Source organism: Acomys russatus, chromosome 24 (assembly GCF_903995435.1).
Source record: "Acomys russatus chromosome 24, mAcoRus1.1, whole genome shotgun sequence".
In the NCBI taxonomy this organism is placed as follows: Eukaryota; Metazoa; Chordata; class Mammalia; order Rodentia; family Muridae; genus Acomys; species Acomys russatus.
This window is the reverse complement of record NC_067160.1, coordinates 48,159,166-48,174,834: the sequence shown is the minus strand read 5'-3', so window position 1 is coordinate 48,174,834 and position 15,669 is coordinate 48,159,166. Positions and strand designations below refer to the sequence as shown.

The 15,669-nt window shown below is 42.1% G+C and overlaps 1 protein-coding gene across 5 annotated transcripts in view; it reads left to right on the top strand.

Annotated features, from left to right (window-relative positions):
- Window positions 1-15,669, top strand: part of Cntrl (centriolin) — a 72,113-nt gene that overhangs the window by 12,998 nt on the left and 43,446 nt on the right. For 2 of the 5 annotated variants that reach the window (XM_051166943.1, XM_051166940.1), the window contains exons 7-12: window positions 3,054-3,173; window positions 4,316-4,541; window positions 7,225-7,334; window positions 8,724-8,918; window positions 12,975-13,128; window positions 13,973-14,193. In XM_051166943.1, coding sequence (XP_051022900.1) covers window positions 3,054-3,173; window positions 4,316-4,541; window positions 7,225-7,334; window positions 8,724-8,918; window positions 12,975-13,128; window positions 13,973-14,193 — 1,026 coding nt within the window. Of the gene's footprint in view, window positions 1-1,237; window positions 1,271-3,053; window positions 3,174-4,315; window positions 4,542-7,224; window positions 7,335-8,723; window positions 8,919-10,936; window positions 11,312-12,974; window positions 13,129-13,972; window positions 14,194-15,669 lie in introns of those variants that run through there. The other 3 variants (XM_051166941.1, XM_051166939.1, XM_051166942.1) reach the window with 3 other exon arrangements.

Below are 15,669 nucleotides of genomic sequence, written 5' to 3'. Positions count from 1 at the left end.
TTTTTTTGGTTCCATTAAATGGCTCCTCCATAGTTTAGCCAATTCCTGCAGGTAAATATTTAGCTGGTTTTTGGTATTGGAGATAGTACCACAGAGAAAATATGTGTGTGCATATCTTACACACTCATACAGTATTTCTTTAGCATAAATCACATCAAGTAGAATTACTGTACACATTTCTTTTAAAATTTTGATAAATGGGACCAGCAAGATATCTCTGCAGGTAAAGGCACTTGCTGCCAAGTGGGAGGAGCTGAGTTCAGTCTCTGGAACCCACATGGTGGAAGAAAACAACCAGCTCCTGCAAGTTGTGTACACACACACACACACACACACACACACACACACACACACATGCATACACAGATATTTGTAATGAATTCTGATAAATACCAATATCCACTTCAAAAAGCTTATTACCAACTTATGCTTTCCACAGTGGTGAGTAAAAGGGTCAAACTGGGTTTATTATTGTGAATGTATGGGAGAGAAAAAATGGAATCTTGTTACAGTTTTATTTTTATGTTTTTGTAATTGTGGGTGACTATTATATATGTATTTGTTGATCATTTTGTCTTTCTTTTTTAAATGACCTGTTTCATCATTTTGTCTCATTTTTTGTTATCCCCACATTTCTACTATATACTTTAAAGGGGAATTCTAGGTCTTATTTTGAGAGCTTAACATTTCCCTTTGTCTCTTGCAGACTATGTGATGACAATGTCACCTCCAATTACATAATGATTTGCAGTTTTATTAACTAATTGTGTGTGCATTAAACTAGTTTCTTTATAAAAGAAAAGTCATGTTGAATGAAGTCTTTGGAGAGCTATTTGGACAGTAGCTAACCCGTCTCCACCATCAGCAAACACTAATCCAACTTCCTCTTTGTTGTTATTTTTTGCAAGCCATTTAACTCTTACCGTTCAGTGTTCTTGTTTTTTAAATGGAAATGTTCGCCTGTCCTGCCACCCTCATGGTCCTGTGAGGGCTTAATAAGGCTCTGTACGTGAAAATAACTTGAAGTGATGCAAGCTGAATAGTAAAAGGTGGTAAATTTATACTCATTGATGCCATGTGTTAGGGTAAGAATGACAGCAGTGCTGGTAACTGCTGCGTTCAGTCATCATTAGACAGGTAGATGCTAGGAGCACCAGAGCCTAGCTCTCTCCAGTGTTCTAGGTGACATGTCTGTTTGCTTCTTTCTTCTCTCAGCCCACATCTTGGTTTCTTGCAGGCCTTTTTCTGCTGAGTCTGTATCCTTTTTAAGGTAGCTCCTCCAGGACTGAACTGCACACTGGTTTCTGTGGTGTTGCATGTATTGATATGCTTGCTTACAGTTTTAAGTTTTGAAACTGGTTTGCATCTTTGGGAATGTGCTTGTGTTTGTGTGCTACGTCGTAAATGACTTTGTATACAGGAGAGCAGATGTGAATGTGAGAGGAAGTTAGCATTCTTGTTCCTGTTTGTGATATGTTAGCTGCAGTCACCTCTTGATTATCCACAATCAATACACAGCTAGCCTGCTTCCTTTGACTCCTGGTTTTCGCTGTCATATATGCCTTCTGTCAACAGATATTTCCTGAGGCCTTATTATCTCCTAAGTCTAGAGTTATGGAAAAAACAAAGGTACTTTGAAAACAAAGATTACTATAGAAAGTAATGCAGGCATGTTCTGTGCTTCCAGTCATGTTTGCCTTTGTTTGGGCCCTGTTGTCAGTTTGCTTTGGGGAAAAATCCTGAACATAAGTTGATGCTGTTGATTGTAAATTTTATCTTTGAGACTGAGGGCCTGGAAACATCACTGTGCGCAATGTGCTAGACAGCAGGAGGACATTGAAGGCAACATGGGAGGGACACTGGGGAGTGTTAGACATGAACCTCACGTCACTTGAATTTGAATACTGCCTTTTAGCCAGCTGCTCAGTTGGGCAAGTTGCTTACCCTCTCTGAGTAGCTTTGCTCGCCTCATAGTGGCTCTGTGAAGCCTGTGTAAGGTGGCACATGTGATTTACACAGCAGTGGCTTCCGAGAGAGCCCACCAGGATCAGTGCTACCCAATGCGATGGGTACTCAGGGGGAGACTGCAAGCTAATTCATGCACGAGTTTGATTTCCTGGCCTTGTAAAATGTTCATGCGTTTGCTTCCTTTCTTCTCAGCTTGCATCTTGATATTCATGAAATATTTCTGCATGCTTTTCTATCTGAAATCAATTCTCAAATTGCCAAAGGGGGGAAAAAAAAAAGAAAGAAAAAGTAAAAATCACCTAGTGGCCCTTTGAAATGAACTCAGAGGGTCCGTTTGGTAGTCAGGTCACCTGTGGCAAGGCAGTTCACCAATCGGAGCCTCAATTTCTGCATTTGCAAGTTTAGAAATTAGATTACATTTTCCTTCTAGCACCCAAGTCTCCAAGAGCAGCCACAAAGCTGTAGTTGGGGTAAAGTTACTGTAGTATTAAGAGTTACTAATACTACATATTTGCATCTGATGGAGCTCATTTACTTTACTTTACTTTCTCCTACAAGGACTAACTTCGAGGCAGAGACAGGAAGATCACACTCTACCTGCCTAGGCTGCAGAACAAATTCCTGGCAGACAGTAGCGCCCGCCCCCCACACACACAAATGCACTAACACTCACAGCTAAGATTCATCAACTAAAGCTAGTCTTTCTCCTCTGTAAAATGTCTCGCCATGAATTGAAGCACTCATTAAAAGTAAAGAGTAAGTTCAATACATTACTGCTAGTAATTGGGAAACAAGGAAGCAAATATTACAAAATGGCTGACATTTATTTTCATGTTGAGATGAAGCAACCTAACTTGCTTTTTAAAACCTGACTCGCTATATTCTGAAATGACATAAAAACTTCAAAGGTCTTTTATGTCATCTTTCTGAAATGGTAATTCTGTGTTTCATTTTTTTGTAACATAGGGTTGAGATAGAATATTCTCAGTGTTGTACTATTTGATGTAATGACGGTGAGAACTACTCACGTCATTTGAGGATCATGCTAACTCACTGATCCTTGTTCACCTCATGTTGGCCAATAGCTAAAGCAGAAAACGATGGCACTAACGCGAGCATGTCAGAAGCAGTATGAGCTGGAGCAGGAGCTGGCCTTCTACAAGATTGATGCTAAGTTTGAGCCGTTAAATTATTACCCATCAGAGGTAAGTTTGTATTTTTTTGGTAATCTAAGATTAAAGCAGCACTGGGGGAGGTGGGAGGAAGGAAGACAAATGGCAGAACAGTAAAGAGTTTACCATGAATCTCCGTCTTCTTTGTAAATACATGTGTATTTGTGGGGGGGGAGGGGCGGGCGGGCATGCATGTGGAGGTTAGACAGCTTTCAGAAGTCAGTTTTTTGCTTCCACTGTGTGGTTCCCAGAGATTGAACTCAGGTTGTCAGTCTTGGCTACAGGTGCCTTTGCCACAAGTGCCTCTGAGTCATCTTACCAGTCACACTCCACTTTCCTACTTTAAGGGTATCATCAAAGTAGCCTGTACTTTGTGTGAGTTATTTAGCTCATGGAATTAAGAGTATTCTAAAGAGAGAAAAACTCCAAGGATCCTTGCTTACAGCCACTTCTGTAGTCTAAGGCCGTCATCTCAGCCGTCTGCGGGCTTGCTCTAGATGCAGATCAATGCAATGCAGACTTCAGGCGGAAGTGCTTCAGCACCTCTGAGTGGTGGCCCCTGGCACTTCTGAGTGGTGGCCCCTGGCACTTCTGAGTGGTGGCCCCTGGCACTTCTGAGTGGTGGCCCCTGGCACCTCTGAGTGGTGGCCCCTGGCACCTCTGAGTGGTGGCCCCTGGCACGTGTGTTCACTGCTCTCTAGCATCAGTAACATGTGCCGTTATTAGTAACAACACCGTAGAAACAAGGCGCTTCCCAGTGTTCAAGACCAATGACTCCAGCAGTGCCGTGTGTGGTTTAGTTTCTAAAACTTTAACATTAACGTTAGTAGATTGAGATCTTCCTTACGTCAGTCAGGAAGCAACAAAGTACACCCAGGTTTCTCATGTAAAGACTAAACAAAAGTAATTACAAAGCTGTGGATGGTCTCTAGTCAGTTAACCCCAGCTTTACTTGGGGTAGACGGAAGAATCGGTTTGAGACCATTTTTAGTTCTAATTCCTTTTTCTATATGAAAAAGATGATAAAGAAGAGCATTACCTCTTTTAGCTTCTAGGTATGTAAGATTAATATAACTAAGTATTCCTGTGATCGTTTAGCACTAATACGACGGAAAAATGTCATTTGACTGGAAGTTGCTTCTTAATCCATAATCTATTAATATGCTTGCTTTTAGTATGCTGAAATTGACAAATCCCCAGATGAAAGCCCTTACATTGGCAAATCCAGATACAAGAGAAATATGTTTGCCACCAAGACTTACATTGTCAGCGATGCCCAGGTAGTTGAGATCAAGAGGATGATGCCAGAAGACGGACAGCTTAGACATGAGTGCACGCCCCTGAGAGACCATGCGCCACCGGATGTACAACTAGAAGACACAGAAAAAAAAATAAGTGCAGGTTAAGCAGAGTGATTCTTAAGTTTTTAAAGAATCTAAGACTGGGGATATGTCTCCACAGCAGGACATTTGCCTACCATGTGCAAGGCTCTTGTTTCAGGGCTGAGCACTACAAAAAGTTATGCATGCATGGGTGGGTACGTACATACATACATATATTCATACATACAATAACTGGATATGCAGGTTGATTTTCTTTTATAATTTATAAGTAAACACATATTTTACATGAAAAGTCTAGAGCCTAAGTAGTGAGTGATGAGCCTGCTTTTTTAATGATTCCTTTTGTGTGTGGTTGAGAATCAGGTTTCTGACAGTAATCGATAGCATCTTATTCAGGGAATCAGTCTAATAAGAGAATGTCAATCTCGTCCTGCCTACAGGCACTGAAGCTACTCATGGAGAGGCACAGGTAATAATCAGTGAAGCAAGTAAAGAACCTTTTCGTTACCTGTGAGGACAGAACTTCCACTTACCTGCAGTAGAGCGTGCTCCTCAGCCCTGCACCTGAGGCTGGCCTCTGCAGTCTACTTCATCAGCCGTAGTGTATTGCCCCAGTCTAGTTCAAGCGGTCTTAACCACCCCTGGCAAATCACGTAGAGGAAGAAGTGAAGCAGAGAGGCACTAAAGACGCTCTGCCAGTGTTAGCTCTGAATCCACTTAGTCACTGGCTGTGTGATGCGGAAGAAGGGGCACCCTGACTGAAGCCCACGCACCCTGCCAGCTCCCGTACTCGTGGTCTATGTGGGGACCTGCTGATGAGATTATCAGCACGCCTTGCTTAGCTAGCAGTTACAGAGGAAGCCAAGGTGGAGACTGACGTCATTTTTACCTGTATCGTATGGACAGCTTTGGCAGACGTAAAGATGTGTGTACACTGCCTTGTAGGGGGTCATGAAGTGAGAGCAAGGGAAAAGGCAAACTGAAGTCTGTGCGAGAAACTAACTGATTTGAGGTCCCCTCTGGAGGAGAGCTTATGTTTATCTTTCCTTCTTTCTGTTCCTTCCCTTTTCTCTACTTTCTTTCCTTGATCTTCCTTCCTCAGTGCTGGGACACAGGTCCTTCTACAGGTCCAGCTCTAGCCTTCTCATATCCAACGAGTTTTGTTTCTGTTTGCCACTGTGGTTTTGGTTGTGGTTGTTGTTCCTGAGACAGGGCTCTCTACAGTCCTGCATGCCTCAAACTCACAGAGCTCTGCCCTCTGCCCTCTGCCCTCTGCCCTCTGCCTCTCTGCCCTCTGCCTCTCTGCCCTTCTGCCCTCTGCCTCTCTGCCCTTCTGCCCTCTGCCCTCTGCCCTCTGCCCTTCTATCCCTCTGCCCTCTGCCCTTCTATCCCTCTGCCCTCTGCCCTCTGCCTCTCTGCCCTTCTGCCCTCTGCCCTCTGCCCTTCTATCCCTCTGCCCTCTGTCCTTCTATCCCTCTGCCCTCTGCCCTCTGCCCCTCTGCCTCTCTGCCCTCTGCCCTTCTGTCCCTCTGCCCCTCTGCCCTCTGCCCTCTGCCTCTGCCCTCTGTCTCTCTGCCCCTCTGCCCTCTGCCCCTCTGCCTCTCTGCCCCTCTGCCCATCTGCCCCTCTGCCCCTCTGCCTCTCTGCCCCTCTGCCCTCTGCCCCTCTGCCCCTCTGCCCCTCTGCCCTGCCCTCTGCCCCTCTGCCCTCTGCCTCTCTGCCCCTCTGCCCCTTCTGCCTCTCTGCCCTTCTATCCCTCTCCCCTGCCCTCTGCCCTCTGCCTCTCTGCCCCTCTGCCCCTCTGCCCCTCTGCCCTTCTATCCCTCTGCCCCTCTGCCCTCTGCCTCTCTGCCCCTCTGCCCTCTGCCTCTCTGCCCCTCTGCCCTCTGCCTCTCTGCCCCTCTGCCCTCTGCCCCTGCCCCTGCCTCTGCCCCTCTGCCCCTCTGCCCCTCTGCCCTCTGCCTCTCTGCCCCTCTGCCCTCTGCCCCTCTGCCCTCTGCCCTTCTGCCCCTCTGCCCCTCTGCCCCTCTGCCCCTCTGCCCTCTGCCCCTCTGCCTCTCTGTCTGTCTGTCTGTCTGTCTGTCTGTCTGTCTGCCCCTCTGCCTCTTGCCCCTCTGCCTCTTGCTCCTCTGCCTCTGCATGTAGGATTAAAGGGATGCAACACCATGACAAGCTCCAAATAGTGAACTTTTTGATACTGAGCTTGTCATTAAGTAGTAACCTATAACAAAGGTATGGTAGTGGTGTGATTGTTAGTCCTACTTTGCAATATAGTCCTATTATCATAAAACAGTTCGCAATGGTAAGAGAAATCAAATAGAATTCTTCTCATGTTAAGAATTATACAAAAAATTATAGTTTTGTAGAATAGAGATGACTGGAGATTGAAGCCATCATAAGTAATAAATTTTGTTGTTCTTCAGTGGACCAACTTAACTGGCTGGAGTTCATTATAAAGAAAGAAAGTGTAGTAATGGGCTGGAGAGATGGTTCAGTGGTGAAGAGCACTGCCTGTTTTTCCAGAGGACCAGGGTTCAATTCCTAGCACCACATGGCAGCCTACAATTGTCTGTGATTCCAGTTCCAGGGCATCTGACACCCTCACACAGACATACATTCAGGCAGAACACCAATGTACATATAATAAAAGTAATAATATATTATTTAAAAAGAAAATGTAGTAAAAATTTTAGAAGTCAGTTTTTCTTGTGTATATGTGAGAATTGTTTTTAAATTTGCAGCACAAATTCGACTGTCAGAACTACATCGTGAAATAGAAACAGCAGAACAGAAAATATTACAGGCTACTCAAGAGTTTAAGCAACTGGAAGAAGCTATACAACAAAAAAAGGTATGTGAAAGCATAGTTAATTTTTTTTATTTTATTTTCTACCTGTAAAATTGAAGTAGTGGTGATGCAGGCCTATAATCCCAGCACTCAAGGAGATAGAGGCACGCTCTGTGAGTTCAGGGCCAGCCTGCTCTACAAAGTGAGTCTAGAACAGCCACTGCCACACAGAGAGACCCTGTCTCTAAAAAGAAAAACAAACCAAAATTTTAATGTAGTTAGGATTTTCTTTTTGGACACAGGGTCTCTTACAGCCCAGGATGTCCTAGAAGTTGCCATGTAGCTGAGGATAACCTTGAACTACTTACTACTCCCCCTGCATCCATTTCCCATCATCCTCAGTCCTATACTTTGAAACACATTGTTACATTTGTATAAATCTCTACATTAGCAGATGAAAATAAAGTTTCACTGTGTCAGTCCTCAGAACTCAGCGACAGATTATCTCCATATTTGAACTGTAGTACAATAGTAAAGTGTCTAAAGTTACACGGTCTTGGTTCTATAACCTCCTAATAGGACATTGAGCAAGGTACCTGTTTTTTCCATGATGATATTTTCCTGCGTGTAGAATTGACAATAGTGGTGGTGCATACCATTAATCCCAGCACACAAGAGGCAGAGTCAGGAGGATCTCTGTGAGTCTGAGGCCAGCCTGGTCTACATAGGGAGCTCCAGGCCATCCAAGGATATATAACCGAACTCTTCTCTCAAAAATAAATATAATAAATAAATACAATAATTGCAATATTATCTTTCTACCTTACATGTTTTGAGGATTACAGGGTGTGAAATTAGAATAGTACCTGATATGTAATAAGTGTATTGTCAGCCATTGTTACTGCTGTGATTATGACAACTTCATTTGTACTTGCCACTACATTACTAATTTTCATAAACTTTTGGGAGTTAAGATTTTCTACATATAATTAGCATAAAAGTATAAACTGAATGCAGAGTAGCTAGTTGTCTTAGCTACTCCACAGTGGCTGTGACAAAACACCATGGCCAAGGCAATTCATAAAAGAAGTGTTAATTTGGGGGGTCACAGTTGCAGAATGCATAGCAGCAGGGATGGGCACTGGAGCAGTAGCTGCGAGATCACAAGACAGAGAGAGCTTACTGGGAATGGCTTAGGCTCCTGAGACTTCAGAGCCTGGACACTTTCCCCAACAATGCCAGACCTCTTCATTCTTCCCAAACAAAGACCTGGTATTCACATGCACGAGCCTATAGGAGCCATTCTGATTCAAACCACCATGCTAGACAATCCCACATCTCTTGTTTTAAAGTCTTCTATAACATCGAATATTTTTTAAATTATAGATGCTATTTATATACTGTTGTTTGCTCTCCTTTGTTAACTACATGCTGGGGGTTGGGGAGAATTAGATTTCAGAAGCAGAGAAAGACCTTCTTCTCAAGCAGTTGAGTGGTAGAATACAACTTCTAAACAAATTACGCCAGGAAGCTCTGGATCTAGAAATGCAGATGGAAAAGCAAAGAAAAGGAATTGCTGAAAAGCATGAGGAGATCAACAGCCTGCAGCTAGCCACAGACAGCCTGGATTCCAAAGAGCCAACACATGTAAGTAACAGGACATCTTGGCGTTTTCTATGGCGACGGAATACGACTGTGTATAGATAGTTCATGCCTCACCATTTTATTTATATATATATACACACACACACATTGTTTGTATATGTGTAAACATATATGATTAGATAAAAACATAAGCTTTGTATTCAGAGGAAACATTTATGTCCAAAATGAAGCAGCCTAACCTTGAAAAAGTTGGCTTTCAATAAACAAAGGCCTTATGGTACTGTTTGGGGCCAGTGGTTGAATTCTGTTGTATTATAGAACAAAAGAAACTTGCTTCAAGGTGCCTTGTAGCTCCGCTCTCCTTAAAGGCACAAAGTGCTAAAGCAGGGCAGAGTCAGAAGCCTTTTGTATCTTTTTAATTTTTCACGTAAATATTTCATAAAAGCTGCTTGTGTTTCTGTTGATTTTGTCCTTAAAAATAAAACATTTCTCTATAGAGTTTTTATCCTATGTTGTGCAGTCAGCTGGCTGAATGATAGTCAGACTCTGGTCTCTCTCTGTCAGTCAGTACCCTAGTAAATCTTACTAACATACTGATATTTTAGCCACTATTCTGAAAGAGGTAAAACTATTTCCTTCATAGTTTACTCCAGCAGTTTGAATTGTAAAGTTATACCTTAGGAAAAATTTAAGATCTCTGGACTAACAGGAATCAGAATTTAATGTGATAGGACAGTGTACATGACAAATCCTCTTTCAGCACGTCGGTTTTGTATGTGTGTAAGTATATACATACCTACAAATAGAGGCCAAGTAATTTTGACAAAGATAGCTTTATTGTCATAGGTGTAAAATATTTTCTAAAACAAAGCCTAAGACAGTATTCTTACTGGAAGTATTATTATTTGTGTGTGTGCATGCATATGTAGTGTACATTTGTGTTTGTACACAACATTGTATGTGTGTGGAGGCCAGAGATCACTGTAGTTGTCATCTTCACCTGTTTTCTCTCTTACTCATGTATTAATTAATTAACCAGTTTTTGAAACAGTATCTTTTACTGAATCTGGAGCTAATTAATTTAGCTAGACTGGCCAGCCAGTGAGCTTCAGAGACTGGCCCCTGGGTCATGCCTGTGTGCGGGCCTGTTTACGTTCGTGCTTGGTATCCGAATTCAGCCATCTTCCCAGCCCCAAAAGTCTTAACTATTTTCAAGAATTTTTGTTAGATGAAAACCATGATGTATAACAGTCAGTAGTATCTTACTTTATTATAATTATGCATTAAGTCTTCCATCTGTGAAGGGGTTGCCCTACAGTAGTAAACTGTATCCCCCTAGAAGACAGAACGATGCAGCCTGATGGGCCTGAGTCTGAGTAAAGCCTGAACTGTGTGTTTGCTATAGCCAATAACCATGGCACTCTAGAAATAAAGGGAATTTAACTTTTTGCTGTGCTTTTGTGTAGTGTCACACAGAGGAAAGGGCCAAAGAGACCCATGGGGGTGGGAATTTAAGGGGGTAGTTCAAGAAAAGCTTTTAAGGGTAGCCTTGGCTGTCCTGGAGCTCACAGAGATCCTCCTGCCTCCGCCTCCCGGGTACTGGGATTAAAGGTGTGCACTAGCATCACCTGGCTTTTTTTCGGAGGGGAGGGGTTAGGGTTAAGGGCACTTCAAGACCGGGTCTCTCTGTGTAAGTCTTGAGAGTAGCTAGACTCTATTTACTCAGGTGGGTAAGGTACACCAACCAAGCTTTAGTCCTGCTGCCAGAGTGCAGCTTCTCTGTTCTCATCCTTGGTTTCCTATTTGCCTAGGGTAGAAATGTGACTTAGAGAAACTAAATTACTCTCCTCAGAGGACAAGAGATGGAGCCCTTGCTTAAGCTACTACAACAACCCTCTCCTCACAAAAGAATTTCAAAAATCCAAAACTTAAAAGTGAAAAATAAAATCTTAGCTCTGAACCAAGCCTACTTAGATAAAAACAAACAACAACAAAACCACGTAAACATTTTATTAGGTTTCGAATGGGAAAATGGCATTTAAAAATTGGATCCCACTTAGTTACCGAATTTTCCCAACCAGAGGAACAATTATCACCAGGCAAAGACAATGAAGAACTGTGCTGCTTTCCTAGAGGGAATTAGCCTAGTGATCGTTCAGCCTTTGGGTGTGATTGGCCCTCGGGAGCTTCCTGTGTTTTGATTTAAAGTTGGGGGCAGGGCCTGTGTCAGAGACTGCTGGTGACTGGACCAGCTCAACTGTCACTCACGCTTGACTAGGGACATGGTTTGAGTCACTGGGAAGTTACTTAGGCAGAAGCGCTGGCCAAGATGTGGCTGTCAGAAAGGAAAGAGCAAGTGAATTTGAGTACGAACTTAGAAAGCTTTCCGTCCACTGTTTTCGGCTCTGTTGTAACAGCACAGATTCGGAGTTAAGGTACGGCCTTTCCTCTGTATGTAAAGAAAGGGCTTGGAAGGAGGAGGAGTCAGGTCTGTAAGTTCCTGTTTTTACAGTAACTCTTTTGTGCTCTGCTGCTGCGAAAAACCCCAGGGTCTGCTGTGGCTCCGCGTGTGCCCAGCATTGACATCTTGAACCACATGCTTGCCCTGCATGTAGAAGTTGTAGTGCACGTTGAACGGTGAGTTTTAACCTGTTGGTTAAGAGTACAGTAGCATTTGTGTCCATTCTTGAGCCATCCGTGGTGTGCTATTAGGAAATAACTCTTATCTACAGTAACCAAGTGGCAAAGGAAAGAGTTAGGATGAGTAATTGGGGAGTGGGAGAAAGGTGATTGGAACATCCCATCAAATCTGCCAGTAGTAATAAAAAAAAATTAAAAGTAAAAAAAAAAAAGTGATGGTGACACTGCTATTCATTTGCTCTCAAACTGGGTGCTTGCTTGTATAATCCAACAGGTCTCAGGCTCTAAAACAGTAGCGGCTGTTGCTCAGGCACTAACTGTCCTCCTAATGACTCGCCCTTATTGCTCTATTCTGATCCTGTTGGGGAAGGGTGGAGTGAGTGGAGAGGCAAAATTCCTCTTGGGAATTATTGTGTCTCCAAATGAGCTGTTGCCTAAAGAGACAATCAAGACTTTTGATTGGTCTGAAACCCAGGCTTATGTCTGTGAAATGAAAGGTTAGACTGGATCGTTGCTGCTGTTTCCCAGCACACCTGAGGGAGATAATCCGTTCCTTTCTGTGAGCGGTGGTTTGGTAATGCCATAACTGTCAGGGAGCAGGAACAAGAGGGCGTGCAGATTGGTGAGGGAGGCCTGTTTTCACCCAGACCATGGTAGTTTGAGGGAATGCTCCCAAAGCCCTGCAATTGAGTACTAGCTGGGATACATGGTCCTTGGGCTCCCTCTCGCAGTTTATCTATCTTTTTCAAATGAGATAGGAAATAATGTCACAAGTCTCCATTTTCTACGAGCCTCCGGAAAGCCAGTAAACCTTTTGAAAGTACATTTAAATGTATTTTTCAGTGCCGGGTTTGATAGCTCATGCCTTTAGTCCCAGCACTTCAGAGGCAGAGGCGGGTGGAGCTCTGTGAGTTCAATGACAGGCTGGCCTACAAGGAAGTCCAGGACATCCAGGGCTACATGGAGAAACCCTGTCTCAAAACAAAACTATATATATATTTCAAATTAAAAAGACTTTAGTTATTTCCTATAAAACTCCCAATGAAAAATTTCGTGAGTATAAAAACCCATAAGGAAACTCTCTTAGAGTCCTTGTACACAGATATAAAGCTTATTTATATTTGGGAATATACTTTTGGATTGTCTCTGTAAAATACTGTCTTTCAGTATAACCGGTGTTCTGGAAGCCTTTTTTAAAAGCCTATTTTAGTGGTAATCATATAACACTGACATTTTCTATATGACCTACCAGCTAAATGGCTTACCCTCCCTGATCAGCTGTCTTATCTCAAGTCATCCTGGGGTTCTAACAAGAACCACATACATGAAAATACTACAGGACCGAACTCAGAGCAGATGCAATTGTCACATTTTCTATATTTACAAAATGGTGCTAAGGATTATTATTTTCAAGAGTTTTTAAAACTTGGGTTGTATTGACTTTCCCACGAAATCCAGTCCCATATGAAAGCCCAGACGAGGGGTAAAGAACAACAGCTAGACATTATGAACAAGCAGTACACACAGCTGGAAAGCCGCCTGGATGAGATACTCTCTAGAATTGCTAAAGAGACCGAGGACATCAAAGACCTTGAACAGCAGCTTACCGATGGTGAGAATCTAAGTGTGCTTTACACTTGGGGAGTAGTCTCCGTGTTAGCAGGAGGTACCCAGATGGACAGTCTAGGACTTGGCTGCATACAGTTCAACTCAGTACTAGTATTTGATAGAGAAATCTTGCTGAATTTATCCAAAATGTTTAATAAAACAAAGTATTTTGTATTATTATGGTTTGTTATATTGGTGACCAGTGAATCAGGCTTCAGTAGGCAAGAAGTCAGCATGATCAGGAACAGCTTGGTCGGGGATTGTCTTCTGGGGCATGCAATCCTTTCAGGAGCCCATTGCCCTTAGGAAACTCATTGTCTAGTTAGAGATACTGGGTACAAAGAAGCCTGCGGTCTGTATTTGCAAATATAAATGGGAGCATTCTCAGAAGAGTGGGGGAAGGAGACAGTAAATAGGATGTGGTAATTAGAGCCTAGCTTGGTGTAAAGATGCCATTCTGTGAGTCACCTTAAACTTGTTTCTGTCTTGATAATTAGTTGTTGAGAGAAGTTTTTGTAAGTTTTCATAAAAGTATCCTGCAAAATAACATATATCAGCATATACTATTATATCCTTTTTATTATTTTAATAGAAATTACATTTTTATAGAATTATTCAGGCATCCTGGAAATATTTTTCATAAATATGCTTGTCCTATTTATGTATACTTGCAAAAATATTCCTGTGTTATAAGAAATAAATTATCTATCTTGAAAAATAAGGTATAACAAGAAACCAGTAAGTTATATTCTTTTTACTTTAGTTTCTTATGTATTGGCTAATAACCAACCACTAAAGAGACAGCACCTCTAACATACATACTGCCCCTCTGATTTCATCTTGCATAGGCCAGATAGCAGCGAACGAAGCTCTGAAGAAGGATTTGGAAGGTGTCATCAGTGGACTGCAAGAGTACCTGGGGACCATCAAAGGCCAGGCAGCTCAGGCCCAGAGTGAGTGCAGGAAACTGCAGGATGAGAAAGAGACATTGCTGCAGAGACTGACAGAAGTCAAGCAGGAGAGGGATGAACTTGAAATAGTTGCCATAGATGCAGAAAATATGAGGAAGGTATGATTTGTTTTTCTGCTTGTTTAGTACATGATGTCCAGATTTAGTTAGAAATAGTGCCACTGTAAGTCACAAAAGGATTAGTGGCTATTTAGCGTATGTTTTTAAAGTTGAGAACAGCGACAACTATAACTACTTCTTATTCTATATACTCGTGGAAGCACGATTTTCCCTTTACCTGAAGGATTATTTCTGTTCTGTTCCTGTCCATCAGAAGCCACTCTGAGATGGCTCAGAGGTCGAGAGCACTGTCTGCTCTTCCAGAGGTCCTGAGTTGGGTGCCCGGCAACACATGGAGGCTCACAATCATCTGTAGTGTGATCTGGTGTCCTCTTCTGGCATGCAGGTTTACATGCAGGCAGAACACTGTATACATACATACATACATACGTACATACATACATATGTACATACGTACATCTAAAGAATGTTTTTGAAAGTCACCAAATAGTGGAATAATAAAGTGTATTACTTAAAATGATGTATGAAGTGTTCATGTTGGGTTTATGCAGACGATTACAGGGGTAACCTAGTTTATCTTACTCTCATTACTTGATAACTGATGTCATTTCGCAGCTAACAGACATGAGGTTATAAGTTACACCTTGCATTGTTGCTCATCCTTTGAGGATTTCCCTATGCTATCAGATAAAATCTTACTATGTAGCTCAGACTGGGCCTTGAATTTGTGACTCTCCTGCCTCTCCTGCCTGAATTCCGAGATAATAGGTGCACATTACCACACCAGCAGGAAATGAATGTCAGATTTCATGTTGGTCAATTTGCTGAATTTTAAAAGGTATCTTCATCCCAACTTTGTATTATGAAAATTTTCACATTTGCAGGAATATTGAAAGAAAGTCTGAATATCTCTGAGCCTCCTTAGATGAATAAATATTTTAGTTTGGATCTTATAAATACAAACTTTTTTTGTTCCTGCTCAGAAAGTTTCAAACCTCATCCTTTCATCACTGTTCTTTTAGTCTCCAACATTGCTTCAATGAATGCCATCATCACACCTAGAGAAGCTAACAACACTTCCCTAGGTTCATCCAATAGTTAAGCCGCCTTCAGATTTTTACAACTGTCCCCAAAGTGATGATTTTATAGTTTTGTGTGTGTGTGTGTGTGTGTGTGTGTGTGTGTGTGTGTGTGTGTGTGTGTAGTCTAGGCTGGTATACTTTGGATTTCTTTTCCTTTTGTATTTGACTAATAGTTCCTCTATGTTTCATATAAAATAGTATCTTATTTTAACTTCATTTTCTTCAAATACTGGAGAGATTACACACCTTTCATTTATTCTTCGCAGTTCAGATTTCCTCAGCCTAGTAGATTTCTATTGGGTCACCTTTCTTTTGGTAATGATTTGCAAGAATTCTTTATATTTTGAATGTTAATCCTTTGTTGAATACATATAGTATTTTCATTCCATAAAGAAGTAGTAGTCTTTGAAAAACCAAATAGAAGTTATCCAGG